The sequence below is a fragment of the Amphiprion ocellaris genome, chromosome 19 (assembly GCF_022539595.1).
Source record: "Amphiprion ocellaris isolate individual 3 ecotype Okinawa chromosome 19, ASM2253959v1, whole genome shotgun sequence".
NCBI classification, from domain to species: Eukaryota; Metazoa; Chordata; class Actinopteri; family Pomacentridae; genus Amphiprion; species Amphiprion ocellaris.
The window spans coordinates 1405715-1430132 of NC_072784.1; the positions used below are offsets into that span (position 1 = coordinate 1405715).

The 24418-nt window shown below is 38.2% G+C and overlaps 1 protein-coding gene across 3 annotated transcripts; it reads right to left on the bottom strand.

Annotated features, from left to right (window-relative positions):
- Positions 1-11181: 11181 nt before the first annotated feature.
- LOC111569130 (NACHT, LRR and PYD domains-containing protein 12-like) lies at positions 11182-24205 on the bottom strand. Of its 3 annotated transcripts, none has more exons than XM_023271107.3 (11): positions 24135-24205; positions 21980-22261; positions 21728-21835; positions 19690-21541; positions 18030-18203; positions 15968-16114; positions 15597-15755; positions 14255-14428; positions 14011-14184; positions 13607-13653; positions 11182-12784 (listed from the first exon to the last, which is right to left on the bottom strand). In XM_023271107.3, exons 2-11 carry the CDS (start codon positions 22257-22259, stop codon positions 12258-12260), a joined length of 3642 nt encoding a protein of 1213 aa, XP_023126875.1. In that variant the 5' UTR covers positions 22260-22261; positions 24135-24205; the 3' UTR covers positions 11182-12257. The 3 variants fall into 3 exon arrangements, with proteins under 3 accessions (XP_023126875.1, XP_035804486.1, XP_035804488.1); XM_035948593.2 differs by lacking the exon at positions 24135-24205 and adding an exon at positions 23592-23786 and having other exon boundaries at positions 11183-12784; XM_035948595.2 differs by lacking the exons at positions 21980-22261; positions 24135-24205 and having other exon boundaries at positions 11183-12784; positions 21693-21830.
- Positions 24206-24418: the final 213 nt, after the last annotated feature.

Here is a 24418-nt window from a genome sequence, read left to right on the forward strand (position 1 = left end):
ATGTCTCTATTTTTAGCAGTCAGATGTACATATTGTTTTGCTAATTTATTTGATGTAAAAATTACAGTTTGTAGTGGTCAAATTGATGTACAGTTATGTTAATTATGGGCATATGCTTTAATATTTATGACAGTTGTAGCCAAAAATACATATATTTAATGTTAAATACACAAACTGTTGTGCTGATGATGGAAAATGGTGTAATATTTATAATAAGTTACACAAACTTGTACATTTTCAAGTTTATTTTTTTTACAGTAAAGTATGGAATGAAGCACATTTTTAACCATAAAACCAACAATATTAATACATTTCTTTACTGTAAATGACGAAAAACTTTTGCTGTAATTTTACGGTACACTGTAAAAGCTTACCGTAAAATGTACAGTAACTAGCTGGCAGTTATTGACAAGTAAGTTGCTGTAGGATGTTTTACAGTGATCTTACTGTAAACTTAATCACAGTACCTATTTTGTTATTTACAGTAATAGGGTGGTGTATTTTTTGTCACAGCAAACATGAGGAAACCCACACATGTACAGGAGAACATGGAGACTCCATGCAGGAAGATCCCAGGAATGCTGGGACATGAACCAGGGATCTTCTAGCTGCAAGGTGACAGTACTAACCACCAAGCCACGGTGCAGCCCCACAGCATAAGTCATTTAAAGCTAAAACCAAGAATAGTATTTCTCCACAAAATCTACCAAAACAAACCCTCCATGTCTCCAGAAATGTACAGATAAGAAAACAGAGACACAAACCCCGACCCCCTCACCCCGTGACGTCACGCCTGTTGTCATGGTAACCTGAGAGACTGACATGCCCTCCAGTTCTGCCTCCGTCTCTGTCTCCAGCGTCCTGGAGCCAATAAGTGTCTTCATTAGGCTGGAAAAGGGCAGAAAAAAATGACAAACAATAACCACCTGTATGTGTTCATTCCTGATCTCTCTCTCCTCCTATCTGTCCTCCTATCTGTCCTCCTATCTCTCTCTCCTCCTATCTGTCCTCCTGTCCGTCCTCCTATCTCTCTCTCCTCCTATCTGTCCTCCTGTCCGTCCTCCTATCTCTCTCTCCTCCTATCTGTCCTCCTATCTGTCCTCCTATCTCTCTCTCCTCCTATCTGTCCTCCTATCTGTCCTCCTATCTCTCTCTCCTCCTATCTGTCCTCCTGTCCGTCCTCCTATCTCTCTCTCCTCCTATCTGTCCTCCTATCTGTCCTCCTATCCGTCCTCCTATCTCTCTCTCCTCCTGTCTGTCCTCCTATCTCTCTCTCCTCCTATCTGTCCTCCTGTCTGTCCTCCTATCTCTCTCTCCTCCTATCTGTCCTCCTATCCGTCCTCCTATCTCTCTCTCCTCCTATCTGTCCTCCTATCTGTCCTCCTATCTCTCTCTCCTCCTATCCGTCCTCCTATCTGTCCTCCTATCTGTCCTCCTATCTGTCTCTCCTCCTATCTGTCCTCTTATCTGTCCTCCTATCTCTCTCTCTCCTCCTATCTGTCCTCCTATCTGTCCTCCTATCTCTCTCTCCTCCTATCTGTCCTCCTATCCGTGCTCCTATCTCTCTCTCTTCCTATCTGTCCTCCTATCTGTCCTCCTATCTCTCTCTCCTCCTATCTGTCCTCCTATCCGTCCTCCTATCTCTCTCTCCTCCTATCTGTCCTCCTATCTGTCCTCCTATCCGTCCTCCTATCTCTCTCTCCTCCTATCTGTCCTCCTATCCGTCCTCCTATCTCTCTCTCCTCCTATCTGTCCTCCTGTCCGTCCTCCTATCTCTCTCCTCCTATCTGTCCTCCTATCCGTCCTCCTATCTCTCTCTCTTCCTATCTGTCCTCCTATCTGTCCTCCTATCTCTCTCTCCTCCTATCTGTCCTCCTATCTGTCCTCCTATCCGTCCTCCTATCTCTCTCTCCTCCTATCTGTCCTCCTATCTGTCCTCCTATCCGTCCTCCTATCTCTCTCTCCTCCTATCTGTCCTCCTATCCGTCCTCCTATCTGTCCTCCTATCCGTCCTCCTATCTCTCTCTCCTCCTATCCATCCTCCTATCCGTCCTCCTATCTCTCTCTCCTCCTATCTGTCCTCCTGTCCGTCCTCCTATCTCTCTCCTCCTATCTGTCCTCCTATCTGTCCTCCTATCTCTCTCTCCTCCTATCTGTCCTCCTATCTGTCCTCCTATCTCTCTCTCCTCCTATCTGTCCTCCTATCTGTCCTCCTATCTCTCTCTCCTCCTATCCGTCCTCCTATCCGTCCTCCTATCTCTCTCTCCTCCTTCCCTCTCCCTCTCTCCATCCATTGTCGGGTCACCCTGAGGTCGGGAGGAAAAATGAGGCGCCACCTCTCCTCTGATGAAAATCTCTCCCTCTCATCCTTCCATTACTCGCCGGCTTCTCATCTCTCCCATGTTTCTCCTTCTCTCCTCTCTCATCTCTTCTTCCTGTGTTTCTAACCATGCAGTTCTTCGTTTTCTTCCGTACGGGAAAAGAAACAATATCTTTGTGCTTCTCTGAGTGTCTTAAAAAAACTAGTGGTGGGACACGATTTAAAAAATGAATCGAACTGATTAGAGGCTTTGTTATTAAATAATCGCAATTAATCACGTTTTTGCCAAATATCAATATTTGATACAATAAGCAAAGTTTTTTACTTCAAATAAATGTTGGTTGACTGTGTAGATGAACATTCAAATACGTGAACTTAAACAACTAAAATGTTTGTTTTATTTCTATTTATCTGCATTTTTCATCTGTCTGCTACATTCACAGATTACTGCAAACTCACATTGACATTACAGCAATTATATTCAACATTTTAAGAGTTTTTGTAAACTCAAGCACTTCCACTGTCTTCTAAAGTGGTCTATTATGGTAGTGCTGTTGCATTGCAGCGTGTTTCTAGCTGCACTCTGATGCGTCTTCCCAGAGCTCATTTGCATAAAGTATACTCCACTTCTACTTTATGCAAATCTGGTGTGGAGATCGGAGGTCCGACGCATCATGAAATAATCGTTAAACGTCTAAACTAGCTGTTGTTGAACTAAAATGAGGATTCAGCAGCTTATTTCTCTCCTCAAATGCTTTCAGAAATACTTTTAGCTGAAGAGTTTTTGTAATAAAAGAGAAAGTTTGTGACCGAGCCGCTATGTTGGTCCGACCTTTCTACCGGACTGAAGCTAAAGCGCTGTCATCTGACCTCCTAATGGACCACTACAGTGCTACTTGTGGGTCTGCAAACAGACTTTAGGCTCATTAGCGCCACCTATTGGACTGGAGTGTTCATCAGAGTTAAAAAACTTTGCCACTTTCTCGCTAAATCTGGCGACTTTTTCTGTCAAAGCGACTAGCGACGAATCTAGCTACTTCTTCTGGTGCTTTAGAGACTCTGACAGGGAAGCTCATATCATTCTGCAGTTACTGTCCTGAACAAGCAGCAGGTGGCGCTGTGAGCTCCTCCCCCTCCCAAAACACTCACAGGCGGTCAGTCTAGTGACCTCCGCATCCAGACGGCAAATCAGTCGCACATGCGTGAAGCTGCTGCAGATCCTGTCCCGGCTTACAGAGCGCGATGTTAATCAAAATAATAATAATAATAATAATAATAATAATAATAATAATAATAATAATAATAATAATAATAATAATAATAATAATAATAATAATAATAATAAATTTTATTTATAGGCGCCTTTCAGAACACTCAAGGTCACCGTACAGAGGAAACACAAATAAAAACACATTCAAATATACAATATAAAATGTAAGAATTGTTTTTTTAATTTAAAAGAAGAAAATTTAGCAATTTTAAAACAACAGAAGGAGGAATGGAAGTCAAAGTGAGTAGGCTTGTTTGAACAGGTGGGTTTTGAGATTGGATTTGAAAATGTCCAGTGTGTTGATGTTTGTGATGTCAGGTGGGAGGGAGTTCCAGAGGCGTAAGGCAGAGCGGCTGAAGGCTCTGAGGCCCATGGTGGTCATACTGAGGGAAGAAGATGATCTGAGAGTCTGGCTGGATGCGTTTATATGGAGGAGTTCAGTGAGGTATGGAGTGGCGAGGTTATGGAGGGCCTTGAAGGTTAGGAGAATGGTTTTGTAGAAGATGCGGTGAGTGATTGGAAGCCAGTGGAGCTGTTGGAAAACTGGGGTGATGTGGTGGAGAGAAGGTGTCCTAGTGATGATCCGGGCTGCTGCATTCTGGACTAGTTGAAGTTTATGGAGGGACTTGAGGGGGAGACCAAAATGTTTCTTTTCTGTCAAACTAAAATAAATCACTGCATCTGACTCACAGCCTCGAGTTCTAAACATACTTTGGGTGTTTTATCCTCTCTTTTTGTCTCTCCCACAACGTTATTCCTCTCTCCCACAACATCTGTTGCAATTACATGCAAATTATGGGATGATGTCATTTAGCGACTTTTAGGGCAGCCAATAACAACTTTCCTTACTGAGGAGTTGGCAGCACTGGAGTTCATCAGTGTTATCGGTGTGCCAGACATTAGGGAACGGAGAAAGGTGCGATTAAATGTGTTATTTTTTAATGTGTTACTTTTTTCTATAGTTAATTAATTAATCTAAATTAATATGTTAAAGTCCCAGCCCTTGAAAAAACACAAAAAAGTTGGTGTATGTGCAGCTACAGACCTGCTGATAGTAACAGTAGGAGTGGTTTTAGTAAAGGCAGTAGTGTCCATATAAGTGTCAGAGACGTAAAACAGCAGATTATATCCATCCATCCATCCATCCATCCATCCATTATCTACACACCGCTTAATCCTCACTAGGGTCACGGGGAGCTGCAGTCTATCCCAGCTGACTCAGGTGAAGGCAGGGGACACCTGGACAGGTAACAGTCTGTCTCAGGGTTACATATACAGACAATTAATCACACTCACATTCACACCTACAGACAGTTTAGAATCACCAGTTAACCTCAGCATGTTTGTGGACTGTGGGAGGAAGCTGGAGAACCTGGAGAAAACCCACACATGTACAGGAGAACATGGAGACTCCATGCAGGAAGATCCCAGGAAGGCCGGGACACAAACCAGGGATCTTCTAGCTGCAAGGTGACAGTACTAACCACTACGCCACTGTGCAGCCCAGATTATATACAATTACAAATAAATTAAAATTTAATAATAAAAAAATCAGCAGGTATATTAAAAGCAGCAATAAAACAACAGATTGAACAACAGAATGTACAGAATGGGGATATTGCAGAATGAGAGCAAATGATTTATTTTAACTAATCTTGTAAAATTAATTATTTGTATTTTTTTAGGTCTATGTTTAAATGTGATTGGGTGTCAAAACTGTTGTTTTTTACTGTGTGTACTGCCATTCTAGGCCAGGTTTCTCTCATAACAGAGATGTAGGATCTCAACGGGACAAACCTGGTTAAATAAAGATAATAATAATAATAATAATAATAATAACAAATTGCACGGTATAAAAATAAAAGTAAAAGTAAGTAACTAAAGTTAACCTGGTAAAGATCTGCAGATGAATTGAAGATGCGCGCATACACACACACACACACACACACACACAACAAAAAAATAGGGATGATTATGGGTTATGGTTAAAATCAGCATTCCATTTTGTACTCAAGTACAAAAATAAAAAGCATCTACAGTAATTAACATGTGATTGATGGAGCCTCAGAAAGGGTTCTGACATTCTTTAGCGTTTCCTCTCGTGTGTGTGTGTGTGTGTGTGTGTGTGTGTGTGTGTGTGTGTGTGTGTGTGTGTGTGTGTGTGTGTGTGTGTGTGTGTGTGTCTGTGTCTGTGTCTGTGTCTGTGTGTGTGTTTACAGAATGTCAGCTTGCCAACACGCCAACCGCTGCTGATTTGTCGCCCTATCATTTGTTTTTCCTGTGTTTTCTCCTCTTAACCCTCGTGTCGTGCTGCAGGTCAATTTGACCCATTTTAAAGTTTGAAAATGTTGGAAAAAAAATATTTTCACAATGAAACTTCTGATGTCCACATTTTCAACATTTTTGGGAAATCTTTGAACATTTTTTGGTGGAAAAAAAGAAACGTTAGAAATGTTTCTTAAGAACATTCACAAAAAAATCAACCAAAAACCAGCAAATTTCACTAGATTTTGGTTGATTTTTATGTGAATGTTCTTCAAGAAAATATTAGAAGTTTTACTGATATATATGGAATCACTTTAGATATTTTTAGGATTTTTTGGAAGATTTTTACTCATTTTTTTTGAAAATATTTATGAGGATTTTCTTGCCAAATTTGGAGGATTTTTTTTTAAATAAAATTTTTAAGGGAAATTTTTAAGGAATTATTGGAATTTTCTTCCTGAAGGTTTTGCAAATTTTCAGAAATTTGGGGGATAACAATATTTTGTGGTGCCCATAAAAGAGGACAACAGGAGGGTTAAAATTGTGATAAATAAAAAGTGAAGCTTTTCTTTTGTATCCAGAAACTACACACAAATATACCTGAAATCTGCTCTGTTATTCTCAGCGATAATCTAAAAGAGATAGAGGTGAGGTTGGGGTGGAGAGGAGTGAAAGAACAAATCCTTTCTTTCGTCCTCGCAGCAAATCCAACCATAACTCCTCCAGCTGCAGGTCAAGGATCAAGTCAGGAATCCCAGGGATCCACGGTGTGTGTCCGTTATAGGGACTCATTCACACACACCATTACACACATCAATATTCACAGCACCTCCGTCCATCACACACACAGTAAACTGATGTTTTCATGGTTGAACTGATCATTAATATTGATCAGCTGTTAGAGGACGCATGTGTTCTACTGAGTGAGAAGGATTGGAATCATGTCTGTGTGTAAAATATGACTGTAAGAGGAGTTAAAGTGACAAATAATCCAGCTTTTATTGTAATATTGCAACACTAAACAAACATAAAATAATCCACTGGTTAGAATAATAATAATTTGGACACAAAATTGGTAGAAATCCGTCTTCAGATCGTTTGCTTGTCCTTGAAATGTGTCCAGAACATGATGGGACTCCAAATGTGAGAAATTTAATTGGATCTGAGGAAGAACCCACAACTCATTCTGCGTGTCAGGACAAAAACTGAACCATCAAGTCCAAGAAACTCTCTGTAGACCTTCACAATAAAATGGAGGCAGAGATCAGGGTGAAGGTATGAAAGCATTTATGAAGCTCTGAGTGTTCCCAGCAGCACCGTGGCCTCGATAACGGTGAAATGGAAGAATCAGGAGGACTGCTGTTGGAGTCTGAACCCAGCAGAAGGTCCTCAGTCAGGGAGGAGACCAAGAAATCAACAGAAAAAACAGCAGCAGAGAGGAAGAACCTGCAGCAAAACCTCAAATTAATGTCTTCAATCAAGGTCATATATGTTTGTTTTACGTCTGATGAGATGTTTTTAGAGCATTTCACTTGATTCAAGCTAAACATTAACATATAACGTCTTAATGAGATTTCATCCCTCGTTCAAACATTATGCTCCAAATGACAATAATTAGACTGATAAAGGTGTTCATCTAAGTAAAGAACATGACTAGTGTGTTGCAGCTCTTCCATTCAGACATTATCCAGCATTTCATACATCTACGTTCATGAACTTAACTTGGACAAGCTCTGGTACCTTTACACCATGTTTTTAAAGCCTTTCGAACTGTCTAATGTTCAAAATGTGCAGCAGAGAAAATGCAAAACCTCAACTGAAATGTCTTAAACCTGTAAGACCCAAAAATAGGGAAAAAAATGAGCAAAAAAAAAATAATATACAAAAAAAATGAACCCTAACATAGAAAAAAAGAGAATTAAATGAAACTAAAAGATAATAATAATAATAATGACAATATATAAACCCAAATGTATGAGAGAAAATTTTTTTTTAAAAATCTAGAAAAAATTTGCTAAGAAAATAAAAAATAAATTTATTTATTTTTATATATATATATATATATATATATATATATATATAGGGTTAAGGTAAAATTACATGTGACCCTGTGGACTTTTAAAATTCTACATATTTTAATACAAACATATTTTTATTTTTTATGCTATAATGTAAGGCTAATGCTTAAGTTAATTTCCAGTGGATGAACAGTTCTCAGTTGTGGTTTTTGTACTTTAAAATGCAGAAAGGATCTAATAACAGCTCTGAGGTTTGTTTTGAGTCTGGAGATGAATCTGTTGGATTCTGCTCCACTGCTCCACCTGCTGCCTGAAAGTGTTATTACACCAAACTGCTGTCATTTCAGGGAGCATTAATAGATAAATGTTGATAAGATCTGCAAATAATAACTGGAAGCTGATTGAAACCTGTTTAATATTGGTTTGAATGTTTTTTTATATTGCATTTTTTTAAAAAATAAATGTTAGATTGATTTTAACACAATGAAAAATCAAAAGGCTCCCTCTGTCCTCTTAATATTTACTTCATCCTCTTCTTATTTCTATGTATTTTTACGTGAGTTTTTATATAAATATGCATTCTTATTTGTATAATAAACATCGACATTTTATACTATATTATACTACTACATTATATTGTGTGTGTGTGTGTGTGTGTGTGCGTGTGCGTGTGCGTGTGCGTGTGCGTGTGCGTGTGCGTGTGCGTGTGCGTGTGCGTGTGTGTCATTTCAATTTAAATTCAGAAATTACAATTTTTAAGGAAAAATATTTTTTTCCTATAGATGGTATTTTTATGCAATAAATGAATTTAGAATAAATTAATAAAGTATCACAATGCCGATACTTCTTAATAATTTTTAAGTTGGTAAAACACAATTAAAGTGTTAAATTCTATTGCACACAGAACAGATAAAATAACATTTATGTTTTATATTTTTTAACCTCCTAAGACCAGAGCTTTGGTTGAATTTTAGATTTCTTTTAGTTATCTGGGATAAGGAGTAACCAATAAACACAATAATTGGATAAAATTTAATGTCTGATTATTACATTTATCATATTTTATTATATATATTGTTATTATTATAATCGTTATTTATATTATTATTATTATTATTATTATTATTATTATTATTATTATTATTATTATTATTATTATTATTAACAATACACTCTTTTTGAAAAAAAACAATTATGTCCACATATGTGGTCCTAGGAGGTTAATAATAATTTTTTGTCTAAAATGTATTTCTATGGATTGCAATTTTTGTGAAAATGTGAACTGCAAAAATTAATAAGTAAAAAATAAAAGCAAATTAAATGATCGAATAAATGAAGAATGTTGAAAGAAAAAATATTACACTTATTTAGACGTTTAAAATGATAATATTGTGCTTTATAATTTATTTAAAATCATGTAATGTAATATATGAATTGAAAGGTATGTATATTGAAACATATTGTTAGATTTTAAATTTTAATAATTGATAAATAAGTGATTTAAGGTATTTATGGAGTTATTTAGATGATCTGACATGGATCTAATGATATCAGAGCCATGTTTAACCAGAACCAACACTTCATCATCAGCTGTCTCTTCTGTCAGGTTCCACTCATTTCATCTTCCACCGAGAAGGAAGACGGAAATAAATCCTCTCTCTTCCCTCCGGAGCCAAATCCATGTCGTATATTTCACAGTTATCATATTGTTCCTGTGAAACCAAATCAAACTCTTTCCACTCCATTTACAGAGGTGTTAAATCACAGCCTTAATCCTCCTGTTGTCCTCATTTACAGGCACCAAAAAATATTGTTTCCTTGTCTGAAAAAAAATCCACAAATTCAGCAAAAAAAATTCCCCAAATTTTTGAAAATTTGCAAAACATTCAGGAAGAAAATTCCAATAATTCCTTAAAAGTTCCCTTAAAAGTTTTATTTTTAAAAAATCCCCCAAATTTGGCAAAAAAAAAATTTCTTATGAACGTTTTCAAAAAATGAGTAAAAATCTTCCAAAAAATCCTAAAAATATCTAAAGTGATTACATATATATCAGTAAAACTTCTATTTTCTTTAAGAACATTCATATAAAAATTTTTCTGTGTTCTTATGAAACATTTTTAACATTTTTTTTCCACCAAAAAATGTTCAAAGATTTCCCAAAAATGTTGAAAATGTGGACATCAGAAGTTTCACTGAATTTTTTTTTCTTCCACATTTTCAAACTGGACGACTCGAGGGTTAAGCCTGATCATTCAGGTTCTTCTATAGTAGAAATCCTCTGTGTGATGTTAAACACATCCCATAATTATTTATTTAGTGTTCTGTATTCTGTCTGACTTTAACACTTTCATCTCTCAGTCACTTCCATCTCTGAGATGTTTCTAACTCTTCTGTTTGGCGTTTAAAACCCAAAAAAATTCTGAAAAACAACAGCTTGCAAGCATTTGTTTGTTACTGATGGCCGTGGTGACAAGAAGTAGATCCCTGTGGTGACGGGAAGTAGATCCCTGTGGTGACAGGAAGTAGATCCCTGTGGTGACAGCAGAGTATCTAACAGGATGGTTTGCCTTCATCCTGAGGATCAATCAACCAAAGCTGGGAGCTAAAGCTGCTCCAAAGAACCACCTGGTGGTTAAAACAAGCACTGCAGCGTTCTAACACGACAACATGAACATTATCAGGAAACTGGCAAAACTAAATACATTCAGAAGAAGTAAAATAACCAGGAAATAGTCCAATATTATGTTAGTATAATATTATAATAAATGCAGGACAAACAGGCTGAAAAACAGCTTTTTCCCATGGTCCATCAGTCTCCTGAAAACCTAAAGGCACAGTGTCACTTTTAATGGTTGTTGGTTGGTGCTTATGTGTAATCTTCAGACCATATTTATTCTATTTTATTGGATTTTATTACATTTAATTTACCTCCCATATTGTATATGTCTTGCCTCCATTGCATATGTTGTCATTTTTAATGTTGTCTTGTTTTATATGTGCATTTGCTTTTATTATTTATTGCTGTTAATTTAGTTTGTTTTAATTCACCGTCCAGTGGCAGCTATTTATAATTTCGTCATGCCCCCATGTATGATGACAATGAAGCTATTATATTATATTATATTATATTATATTATATTATATTATATTATATTATATTATATTATATTATATTATATTATATTATATTATATTATATTATATTATATTATATTATATTATATTATACTCTATTCTATACTCTGAAAAACTGTCAGAACTAAACCTGCAGCATTTGGTTTTTAAGGCAAACCAGAAAACCTGTCAACCTGCACTGTCATATTTTTATTCCATTGTTCTTCTATGTTATTTTATTAATTTTTAGAACGTATTTTGCATGTTTTTGTTTCTTTCATATCGCATAACTTTATATTTCCCTGTTGTCTAAAGGTGCAACATAAATAAACCTGCACTCCTTCTTACATAAAGATTAACCACATCTCTATCAATAACTAAAGCTGTAATAATTATTCTAATTTTATTTTAAGTACAGTCATTTCAGGTTTTGTTTTAAATTCTACTAATAAGACACATGAACCTTTTTTAAGACATCAGTGAATGTCACCAAATTCTGAATAAACTTCTCAAACAGAACTTCTACCAGAAGCCTCAGTACGCTGTATTCAATGTTTGACATCAGACAGAATGAGTGACATTAATGAGTTTCCTAAAAGTACAAACTTAACTTTAACCTTATAAATAAATCTCATAAATCCCATAAATTTGCAATGAGGAAACACCAGAGGCAGTTCAAGTCAATGATTCAAAAACTAAGAAGAGAAAAGACAATAATAATAAAGCGAAATCTGAAAAAAAAAACCAACAACTTAGAACTGGCTAAAATGTACAAACAGACATAAATAATTAAAAAATAATGAATTAATAAAATAAAGATAAGTATTGATTGCAAAGTCTAAAATGACAAATCTGTTTTGAAGAGATTTATTTATTTATTTATTTATGTTTTTTTTTGTTTGTTTGTTTGTTTTTTTTAAACAAAAAAGCCCAGATTTGGTCAAGGTTTAACTTTGGCCTGAAATCTGCACCCTTGTTCTTTGTCCACTAGATGGCAGGATTGGATCAATGTTCATGGAGCAACAACCTCAACACTCAGCAAACTTCCTCTGCTGCCTCCACGACCTCGGATAAGTGGAAGAAGATGGATGGATGGATGGATGATAAATGGATGGATGGATGGATGGATGGATGGATGGATGGATGGATGGATGGATGGATGGACAGATGGACAGATGGATGAACCATTCATTCAAAGGCTAATTCATCACTGAGAAGCAGCAGTCACTGGTTCTGGCTGTTCCTTTTGACATACGGTAGTTTCCATTCTCTAACACGAGCACAATGATGCAAAGCAACCGGTACCAACAACCTCCAGCACAGGGTAGAGAGGTTCTGTGAATGTGCAGTGGAAGGTGTGGAGGTGGACCAGAGTGTCTGAGAGGACTCTGTAGAAGGACAGAGTCCCAGCAGGCCAGTCCAGATAAACAGCTATCCTGTCGGGTCTGTGAGTGGACGACGTCGATGAGACAGTGGCCTTTCCGTCGTGCCAAGCAATGTTCCTGTAGTCAAAGCCCCAGGACTTGTTGTTCCACCCAAGCAACGAGTCGTCCCCTTTTCCTTTCTTCTCTATCCCTCTGTATGCTACTCCCACTGTAACTGGTCCCGACCACTCCACCTCCCAGTAGCACCGCCCAGTCAGACCATTCATACCCAGAACCTGGCACCGGACCTCAAACCTGTCTGGGTGATCCGGATACGGCTGCTGCTCTTTCACCACCGTTACCTTCTTGTTATCCTGAGACAGGAGGAAGTTCTTGTAAGCTGTGTTTGGGTCTAGTGTAAGTTCACAGGCATCTGCCAGGAAAGAAAGAGACACAGCTTAAAATTTACACAGAACTTTACTCATTTGACTTACATATTATTTTGAACATCACATTTCTGTGATGTCGTGTAAAGTTTAATTTTAACACTCGACAAAATTGAACCATTTTTAAGTTTGAAAATGTGGGGGGAAAAAATATATTTTCACGGTGAACCTTCTGATGTCCACATTTTCAACATTTTTGAATATTGTTTGGTGGAAAAAAGGAAATATTAAAAATGTTTGTTAAGAACATTGACATAAAAATCAACCAAAATCCAGCGAAGATCGCTGGATTTTGGTTGATTTTTATGTCAATGTTCTTAAGAAAATATTAGAAGTTTTAATTGATATATATGTAATCACTTTAGATATTTTTAGGATTTTCTTTGAAGATTTTTACTCATTTTTTGAAAATATTTGCAAGAATTTTCTTGCCAAATTTGGGGGATTTTTTTTTTTAAATAAAACTTTTAAGGGAAACTTTTAAGGAATTATTGGAATTTTCTTCCTGAAGGTTTTGCAAATTTTCAAAAATTTGGGGACTTTTTTTGCTGAATTTGTGGATTTTTTTCACACAAGGAAACAATTTTGTTGGTGCATGTAAATGAGGACAACAGGAGGGTTAAAGGGAATCTATGAACAACTTTTCAGGCATCTACCTATGTGGATAAAGATTCGTATTGTTTTCCAATGAGAAAACTCTAGAATTCTGGATCGCAAACTGCAATAAAGCTGCAGTATAAAGCTACTAGTACTGAGAACATCATGTCAGGAAATGCAGACATTTTTTGCCCATTTTTACTGGTACTTACATTTTTTAGGCCCAAGCAACATTCTGGACTCTCCACAATGATCAACCCTAAAGTCAAAAAGACGGGACACTGCATCATCATCAAATTAGTGAGAATACCCGTACTGAATACTCTAAGACAACAGAAGTCATACTGAGCTAGGTTGACTAGTTAATGTTAGTAACGCCACAGTAGAAATACCCAAATTTACAAGAGCTAGCAAAAGTCCAGACAATTTTAGTTCTTGGAAACTTCCCAAGTCACTAAAATTTCCTTCAGCTCTTTGTTATCTAGTACTTAAACCTTGGACTCAACAATGTTTAGCCCCACCATAGGAGTTCTCAAACCTTTAGAAAGTACAACCCTCTAGCAGTGACTGCAGTGGGGGTGCACTGTGAATTGAACTGCTAATGAACTCTTTATACCTGAGGGTCTCCAGCCTCCAATGTGGATCCTCCAGTCCAGCTGAGAGCAGCTTCAGCCCGGAGTCTCCTGGATGGTTGTAGCTCAGGTCCAGCTCTCTCAGATGGGAGGGGTTGAAGCTAATAGCCGATGCCAGAGAGGAACAGCCTTTCTCTGTAACCAGGCAGCCTGACAAACTGGAGGAGGTACAGGTTTAAATCACAACTAATTATCTCTATACCAAAACAAAGGTTTAGGACTACTAACCTGAGGGTTTCCAGTCTGCAGTTTGGTCTTTCCAGGCCAAGAGACAGCAGCTCTACTCCCAAGTCCCGCAGGTCGTTGTTACTCAGGTCCAGGTTTCTCAGACTGGAGGGTTTGGACTGGAAAACCGAGGCCAGATAGTCACAGCCCTTCTCCGACATGCAACACCAGCTGAGCCTGAAGAGAAGTCAAATGTTGAGTCGTGTGAAAACTGTTGCATCTAAGTCAAGTGGAATCTAAGTCAAATCAAGTCTAAGACTTGATCGTGTTCAAATGTTAAAGATCTTTTAAAAAATCACCAAGAGAAGTCAGCGTTCAGACGCAGCAGGATTTATTGTCGACAGAAACCCAGGAGTAGTTCTTAGCAGTAATAACACCCCAAGCAAAACCAGAGATACTGAGCTGTGCTTCATCTTTATGCTGTGAGAGTTGGTCATTTTTCCATGCCTATAGGGTGCCCAGACATGTTCAGACTTTGCCCGATTATTTTGAGACAGATGTCATCCATGTTCTACCTTTATGTATTGTGATGTTTCTGATACACCTCTTTTAAAACCTTTATACTGCTTTAAGTTTACACCATTATGCTTTGAGTACTCCACATATATCATCAACAAGAAAAAGACCATCTTCATGAATACACACATCAGTCTGCCGACAAAACTAAGAATCCTCAGATGCTGCATCTGGTCAGTCTGGATGTATGGATGCAAAACGTGGACAATATCAAACAATATGCAGAAGAGACTCCAGGTTCCTACGAAGAACGCTAAAGATACCGTAGGTAGAAAGAGGAACCAATGAAGAGGTGCTTATGAGAGCAAAAAGAACAACACTGGCAACCATCAAATTGAGAAAAATTAAACTCCTAGGACATGTGATGAGGAGGAATAGTATAGAGAATCTTGCAATAACAGGCAAAATAGAAGGAAAGAAAGCAAGAGGACGCCAGGGAATGTAATATATTGACAACATCAAGGCCTGGATAAATACATCGAAAGCCAACACTGGACTACATGCAACATATGACAGAGAAAAGTGGAAAGGCATGGTCATCAACACGATTAAAAAGACGCCTAAGAAGAAGAAGAACATAGCAAAAGTTAGAGGTTATACTTTGTGATCTTCCAGCTGTGATACCATCAAACCATACCATCAAAGATCAGTCATTACTAGAACATTCATCATTATGTATTTTATGTTTTAACTCTGGTCTTTGGTCTAATAGCATTTGCCGTAATTATATCATCTTTTACTTATAACACATCGCCCCCAAAAAATATACAACGGATGTAATAGAGACAAACTGAGAATTAGAAAAGCTTCTTAAACAAAGTGAACAGACCTGAGATCTTCCAGTCTGCAGCGTGGACTCTCCAGTCCAGCAGAAAGACGCTTCACTCCGACATCCTGCAGGTCGTTGTTACTCAGGTCCAGCCCTCTGAGACTGGAATACTGGCCCACGTTGTGACCGCGGGGCTCCGTTAGCTCACAGTGTACCGGTCTACGAAAAAATATCAAACAACATCCACATGCAAGGTACACAGTAAAAGGCTTGGTGGTATATGTCACAGTATGCAAATATTCAGAAAGTTGACATGAATTCTTGTAAAATCACTACATTGTTATGATGTTACTCTACATTTTAATGTTATTTTGTAACTTCCAATAAACACACTGAATTTTAAAGCCACTAAATATAAAATATAGATATACATTCTCAATTTCACGGTTGGCTGCTTCACTTTTGGATTTCTTGGACGATCGTTGCTCAGGTCCAGTTCTTTCGGATATGAAGGGTTGGTGCTCAAGGCCGAAGCCAAAGGAGTGCAGCCGTCCTGAGTGACCTCACAGCATGACAACCTGGAAATGGCAAAGCATCATTCATTTCTACTCTCCTTGTCCATGTTCTTCTTAGCTGTGAATTTAGTTTGATTAGCCAAAGTTATCTTTGTTGCCTTTATTACATCTGGACTCTTGCTTTGATATCTACAGAGAACAGGTTTTAATTTCACATCAAAGTAATGCTCAGATCTTGACGAAACATTTTCATAATAACAAACCAAAGCAAATTGCCATCATTATCACTACCAGTTCTGCATATGGTTTGTCTAAAGCAGGGGTGTCCAACATGCGACCCGTGGGCCAAAAGCGGTCCTCCAGAGGGTCCAATCCAGTCCTCAAAGTATAAAAATTCCAGAGAAGACATTAACTGCAGATTGTAAATTAGTAAAACTATAAATTTAAAATAATTTCTAGACCATGACAAGTTGTTTTTATCAGAAAGTAAAATACTAGATTGTTCATTGTTCTTCTGTCATTTTGTGTCTCATTTTTGTAATGTCTTGTTTTTGTTGTTTTTTGTCTGACTTTGACGTTTGTCTCATGTTTGTCGTTTTCTTTCTTGTTTTTGTCATTTTGTATCTCCTTTTGGTCTCGCTTGTGTTTTTGTCTCATTTTTGTCAGTTTGTGTTTTGCTTTATTCATTGTTTTCTGTATCATTTTTGTCATTTTGTTTCACGCTTTTGTAATTTTTTGTCTCGTTTGTCCATTTTTTGTTGCTATGTAACTTTTTTGTCCAATTTTTTGTCTCTTTCTTGTCAATTTGTTTCTCACTGTTGTCGTTTTGTCTCATTTTTGTAATGTTTTGTCTTGTTTTTGTTGTTTTTTGTTTTTTTTAAAGTGAAATACTTTATCATCACTTCCAGATAGCTGTGACTAAATGTTGCGTTCCTTTGTAGACACTCTGTGATCTGGAAGTTGTAATGTGGAAATGATAAACTGAGGCTGAATGTTGCTGAAACGGTATTTATTTTTCTTTTAAAAAAATCAGGTTGTTCATAATGTTCTGTAAAAAGATAATTCCTTAAATGTGAACATTTTCAGAATGTACTTTTTGCACTTAAAGGAAAAATTTGGAGTTGTGGTTATTTATAAGTTGTTATGCTGTGATTTACTGGTCTGGTCCACTTTAAATCCAATTGGGATGTATGTGGAACCTGAAATAGAATGAGTTTTACACCCCTGCTGTGGGTAGCTGCCATCAACTTTGGGCTAACGCGACGTATAGGAACATCCCCATAATCAGCTCTTTCAGGCTTTCTCTTTTCATTGCAGTGTAGGATCTAACAGCGATGTTAATTCCTAGTGCACCAACACAAAGAAAAATGGCAGTTTCTGGATGTAACTCCAGTTCTATGTAGAAATTAGAACAATTGGCAGGTTTGTTGTGTTTGCCTAGATGGTGAATTTTAGTGTCAAGACGACAGAAAAATGACGCCTGTTGTCCACTCCGACGACAACATTTGTCTTTGCCAAGTGTAAGCAGACGTTGCCGACACCCACACAGCATTTTTCATGGCTGCTCAGGTATATCTGCCCTGAAAGAGGTTCAACAGGGGGTCGTTCTTGGAGTAGGAACTTACACAAAGTTGCTGCCACGGAAAACAACATAATGTCAAACATTACTCTGTATTAAAAAATGGAAAAGTTAAATGGAATATCTCCGTCTATTGTGATTATTTTTGCAATGTAATGAAAATTAGTGTTCTTTGCCTGTTAAAATGCTAAAATATAGTTCAAGATTTGGCTACAAACCAGTCCTTGAACTGGAAAGTTGCTACCAGTGGTCGAATAGAAAGGACAGAAACTACAAATCTTAATACCAGGACCATTAGCAGAAGGAAATAATGAACCACAGTCAAACTGTTCATTAGATGATCTAGTACAGATCACATAAAACCCCTCACATCTCTTAAATAGTGTCATCAGCACTGACCTGAGAGTTTCCAGTTTACAGTGTGAACTCTTCAGTCCAACAGAGAGAAGATTCACTCCTACATCGTGAAGCTTGTTGAAACTCAGGTCCAGTTCTCTCACACTGGAGGCCTGCGAGCTGAGAGTTGAAGCCAGAGCTTCACAAGACAGTCGAGAGAGCTGACACTGGCTCAGTCTAGATCAGGAATCAGACAGTGGAAGTTATTTTCTTTAAGGATTATACCAAAGATGCTGTGACTCCTGGAAGAGAGCCTTACTTAAAACATACAAAACACATCATTCAGTCAGCCATCACATCAAAAAATAGTCATGTGATTATAGAATGCTACTGTACATCATTATTATTATTATTGGTGTTTAGACAGCAGGGGAAAAGGGGGAGAGCTGAGTGATGACGACTTGAGACTGCATTGTCCATCTGTAATGGAACAAAGGCACCCAGTGAGTCCTGTGCTACTGACATAAAGACACCTAAGAAAATACTGTCTTTTCAGCATTTATGTTCTGCGCAGACGTGGTTAATGGTCGCAGACAGAGCAGAGCGGTCTGCAGAGGATGAACAAAGAACGTTGTGTGCTGAGTGTAAGGCTAGGAGAGGGAGGATGGCAGTAGACATGTAGGAATGCAGTCCTTTGTAAACCTTGGTAATTAATTGCTGCTTTCGTCTACAGGACGTACTCCCTCAGATACCATGCAAAGGGCTGGTTGTCAGCTAAGCATGTTCAAACATCAGACACAGGTCAAACATCAGTCTCAGTGTAAAACACTAGCACAGTGAAAAATTGCTTTTCAGCTTTCGGGGTTGTTTATGAAATTCCATCTTTTGTTTCCTCAAAATAGTCACATAAATCGGTACTTTAACATGTACACTACCAGTCACAAGTTTGGACACACCTTCTCATTCAATGCTTTTTGTTTATTTGTATTATTTTCTACATTGTAGATTAACCCTCCAGTTGTCTCCATATACAGGCACCAAAAAATATTGTTTCCTTGTCTAAAAAAAAAATCCAAAAATTCAGCTAAAAAATTCCCCAAATTTCTGAAAATTTGCAAAACCTTCAGGAAGAAAATTCCAATAATTCCTTAAAAGTTTTTTTTTTTTAATCCCCCAAATTTGGCAGTAAAATATTTTCAAAAAATTAGTAAAAATCTTCCAAAAAAAATCCTAAAAAATATCTAAAATGATTCCACATATATCAGTAAAACTTCTAATATTTTCTTTAAGAACATTCACAAAATATCAACCAAAATCCAGTGAAATTCGCAGGATTTTGGTAGATTTTTTTGTGAATGTTCTTAAGAAACATTTTTAACATTTCTTTTTTTCCACCAAAAAAATTTCAGAGATTTCCCAAAAATGTTGAAAATGTGGACATCAGAAATTTCATTATGAATTTTTTTTTTTTTTTCACATTTTCAAACTTTAAAACGGGTCAATTTGACCCGCAGGACGACATGAGGGTTAATACTGAAGATTAACACATTTTCATTTATAACATAATTCCATATGTGTTCTTTTATTGTTTTGATGTCTTCAGTATTAATATGCAATATAGAAAATAAGAAAATAAAAACCACTGAATGAGAAGGTATGTGTAAACTTTTGACTGGTAGTGTATGTATGCAAACATTTAAATAACCTATAAACCAGTTCTTACAGTGCAGTAGTTGAGACTTTGACCAACGGCAGCATTCTCAGAAGAACCTCCTCTGATCTAGAGTATTTCTTCAGATCAAACACATCCAGGTCTTCTTCGGATGACAGCAACACGTAGACCAGAGCTGACCACTGAGCAGGAGAGATGTGTGCTGTGGAGATGCTTCCTGTCCTCAGGTAATGTTGGATCTCGTCCACCAGTGACCAGTCCCTCAGTTCACTCAGGCAGTGGAACAGGTTGATGCATCTCTCTGGTGAGGGATTCTCCCTGATTTTCTTTTTGATGTATTTTGCCAGTTCCTGGCTGGTGTCTTTGCTGCTTGGTTTTAGTTTCAGGAGACCTCGTAAGAGAGCCTGATTTGACTTCAAAGAAAGGCCCAGGAGGAAGCGGAGGAACAAGTCTAGGTGTCCATTTGGACTCTGCAAGGCCTTGTCCACAGCTCTCTCACAGACTTCAGTTACAGTGGCTTTCTGGAACAGCCTGTTCAGATGTTGGAGAGGTGTTTGTGGTTCAGCCATCACGTCCTTGTTGTCATTTAAGAGGGACAGGACCACATAAAAAGCTGCCAAAAACTCATGAATGCTCAAATGAACAAAGGAAAACATCTTGTCTTCATTCAGTCCATCTTCTTCTTGAAAGATCTGCGTGAACACACCTGAGTACACGGACGCATCACTGAGGGGAATGCCACTGTTCTTCAAATCTGTCTCGTAGAAGATCAGATTTCCTTTCTCCAGCTGGTGAAAAGCCAGCTTTGCTAGTGATTTAATGATCTTCACGTTCTCAGTCATGTCATACTTCATTGCTGTCTGTTTCATCTGAAACACCAGGAACTTTGCATACATCTCGGTCAGAGTTTGAGGAATTTCATTTTTCTCACCTTCTCCTAACATTTCCATCAGAACTGTAGCAGTGATCCAGCAGAAGACTGGGATGTGACACATGATGTGGAGGCTTCGGGATGTCTTCACGTGGGAGATGATTCGGCCACAAGCCTGCTCATCTCTGAACCTCTTCCTGAAGTACTCCTCCTTCTGTGGGTCGGTGAACCCTCTCACCTCTGTCATGATGTCAACAAAGTCAAGAGGGATCTGATTGGCCGCTGCAGGTCGTGTGGTTATCCAGAGGCGAGCAGAAGGAAGCAGCTTCCCCTGGATGAGGTTCGCCAGCAGCTCATTCACAAACAGTGGCTCGTCAACAGAGCATTCATCCTTGTCGCAGAAGTTGAGGTGAAGGCGGCTTTCGTCCAGACCGTCGAGCACAAACAGAAGTTTATATGTGCTCTTGTCGTAGTTGGTGTTTCCTGATGTCTGTAGTTTTGTGAAGATGTAATTAAGAGCCTCCTCTTGGATATCTTGGCTTTCCCTGATACATTTGTGAATGAGCTCAGCGAGACGAAACCTTCTCCCCTTCAGTAAGTTCAGCTGGCGGAAGGTGAAGGGGAACGTGAGATGCGTGTCTTGATTGGCTCTTCCTTCAGCCCAGTCCAGGATGAACTTGTGCACCAGAAATGTTTTGCCAATTCCTGCGATCCCATGAGTCAGAACTGTTCTCACAGGTGTGCTTTCCCCAGAAGGGTGTTTGAAAATATCATTGTGCTGAATTGATCTTTCGCTTCCTTGCGGCCTTCTTGATGCCATCTCAATGTGCCTGACCTCATGCTGCCTGTTGATGTCTTCATCATTCCCGTCGATGATGTAGAGCTCAGTGTAGATGTCATCCAGAAGTTTCTTGTCCTTCTGCTTCGATGACCCCTCTAGTATACACATGAACTTGTTCTGGAGGTTTGACTGGAGCATGCGTTGGTACGACGTGATGGGTTGTGGAGGCTTAGGTCTTTGCACCAGCACATCTGTATGGAGAACAGTCACATTATTCAGAGTTTATTTATTTTTTTGGCTCATAATCCTGAATCTAGATACCAAGCAATGAGCATGGCATCACAGGCGCAGTGTTTGTACGAATATCAAAAACAAAAACATGTCATGAAATCACTACAACACCTGCTAAATGCTCAGAAAACCTGGTGCAGGTTCACCTTCAGTCTGTAAACCAGGAGTAGGAGGTTGAGGAAGAACTGTTTGCGCCTGTTGAATGGAACAAGCTCCTGTTGTTTCTGAAGTCTCACCAACATCAGTGGCATCATCTGAGACAGACATGAAGACATGAAAATGTTCAGGGAGGCCTTCATTTTCACTTATGGAAGGATGGAAATCAAAGGAGTAAATGATTAAATATCTTCTAACCGTTAAAGTGAAGATAGATTTTAGTCATACAGTAGAGGACTTACTGTTAGCCTGAGCAACACTTTGTGAAAAATGCTCCACTAAATCATTCCTGCCAATCTTCCTCAGAACTTCCAGTGTGATCCGCAGAGCTCCATGCAGGCTGTAGGTCTGCACCATCTCATCCACCATGTCCTGTCTGTCGGCCTCCTCTAGTCGGCTCTTTGGGATGGCTGGGAAACCCTCGATGATCCCAGCCTGCTTCAGGAGCCACTGAAAATGCTTGAGCTCATCATTCCCCAAGTCCTGCAGAACTCCCAAGAGGAGCTCTATGTGTGACGCCATGACTGATGCCAAAAGAGGACAGTTTGATTATCAGACGGCAACTTCAGAAGGTTATGCAGAACATGTATTCAGTGAATCGAATAACTCTGGCAGAAGGTCTTTTTACGATTCGATCATTTCCATTTTACATTTTAGAGTCTGTGAGCACTAAAACTGCCTCTCTGATATCCTGCTTTCACATCACATTCTCTCCATATGAGGTAAAGAAGTAGTGCCAGAAATGCTAAAGTATGTGCACTCATGAGGCACTTTATTAGGAACATTTGTACACATGTTTATCCAATTAACCAATCATCTAACAGTAGTGCAGCATCAACTCCGACAGATACCGGACCGTTTATAATCGTTATTAAACATCAGAATAAGGGAAAACTGTGATCTCTTTGACCATAGCTTGATTCCTGGTGGCAGATGGGCTAGTTTAAATATTTCTGAAACTGCAGATCTCTCTAATCTTCACTACAACAACAGATTCTAGAGTTTACTCAGCATGCTGAAAAACAAGAAGCATCCAATGAGCAACAGAGGTCAGGCTGGTTGGAGATAACAAGTGTCTAAAGCAACACCACGTCCAATTTTGAGGCATATGGGATACACAAGCAGAAACAACATGTTGGGTTTGAGTTTTGTCAGCCAAGAGCTGAAATCTAAGGCTGAGAGCTTAAAATCTGGCATCAACGTTATGAATCTATGGAGCTTATCTGCCTTTGGTCAACAGTCCAGACTGCTAGCAGCAGTGTAGCTTTGTGAGAATGTTTTCTTGGTTTACTTTGGCACCGTTTCTACCAATGGTCTGATCAGCCAGCATGTATATGTATATCACTTTTAGATCAATGCATTTCTGGTCTGTTATGAGTTTGTTTGATCAGTGCTGCTGGTTTGTGCTATTGTTTTGTTGCTTATAGTCTTAGATAAGTTCTGTTCTTTTGTCCCCTTGCTTGGTCCTGAATTTAGTACTGGTTTTCGTAACTTTGTCATTTTTTCAATAAAGTAAAAAACAGTTCTCGTGCTTTACAGATTGGTCCCTCCAACAGGGCAGTTATTTAAGACTTGGTGATTCAAAAGATAAAATATATGTTATATTCAGTTCATTTTAACAAAGACCCCATAAGAAAAACCTACTGTTTACAATTGCTATATCAAAATCAATGCACGTACAAAATTCAACTTAAATCTATTTTCAGTTTGCGGCAAGTTTTACGTGGCCTTAATATGTAAAAGTGTATTCGTAGAAAAGCTTTTCAAACTATTCAGTCACTGTATTACTGAAATACTAGGCAAAAGCAGATAAAAATGCAAGATGAAACGTTACAGCATACATTGAAGAAATACCTTGACACACTCAGCTGTGGTTCCTCAAATCAAAGCGTGTCTAAAGCAATAACTTCTCAACTTCATGTGACGAAAGTGCAAAGAGTCTGGCATTGGTTTGCTCTAACAGCGACATCATTAAATCCTTATCCTGAATATATAGTCTGACCTAAAGGAATACCGTCTAGGTTCAGTGCCGGTTTCTCAGGTGTGTTGAAAAACAGGAGGAACAACCAGGTGAACTTTAGTCTCCCAGGAACCTTTGTCCTTCCCCTCCCTTTCCACACTTAAGAGCACGAGTGGAATCATTCCAAACCAAGAAAGATCAGAACATAAAACTAAATACGTACACAGTTGATATTTAAGACAGTACAATTCACTTCGGCCTCAAACTGATTCAAAATTTTAATACTGAACACGAGATATCACATTGATTTAAAATTGCAGAAGAAATATTTAATTGCATTAAAATCAGAGCAAATGAGTGAGATGTTGTTTAGAGAGAATATTTAGGAGTCCATCTGACTCCGCTTATTTATTTTAATGACACAAAATGTTACCAACCTGCCAGCTGATCCGCTCAAACTGTTTTCCGTTAAAAGTTGAAATGAGGAACTGAGTCAGGGGAACTAAATTTCCTCCCTATCTCTCTGCTGACTAAATCCAGCTTCACAACAGGCTGCTTCCTCATGTGCTGTTTACACTGTGATCATTTGTTCAAATAAATTTGGTCAAAATATTTGTACATTTTACATTTACTGTTATTTTACTATGAGTAGTTGTAATGAAAGTACTAACAGTAAACGTGCAGGCTACCAAAGGTGGATGTTTGCTGCACTGCACATATT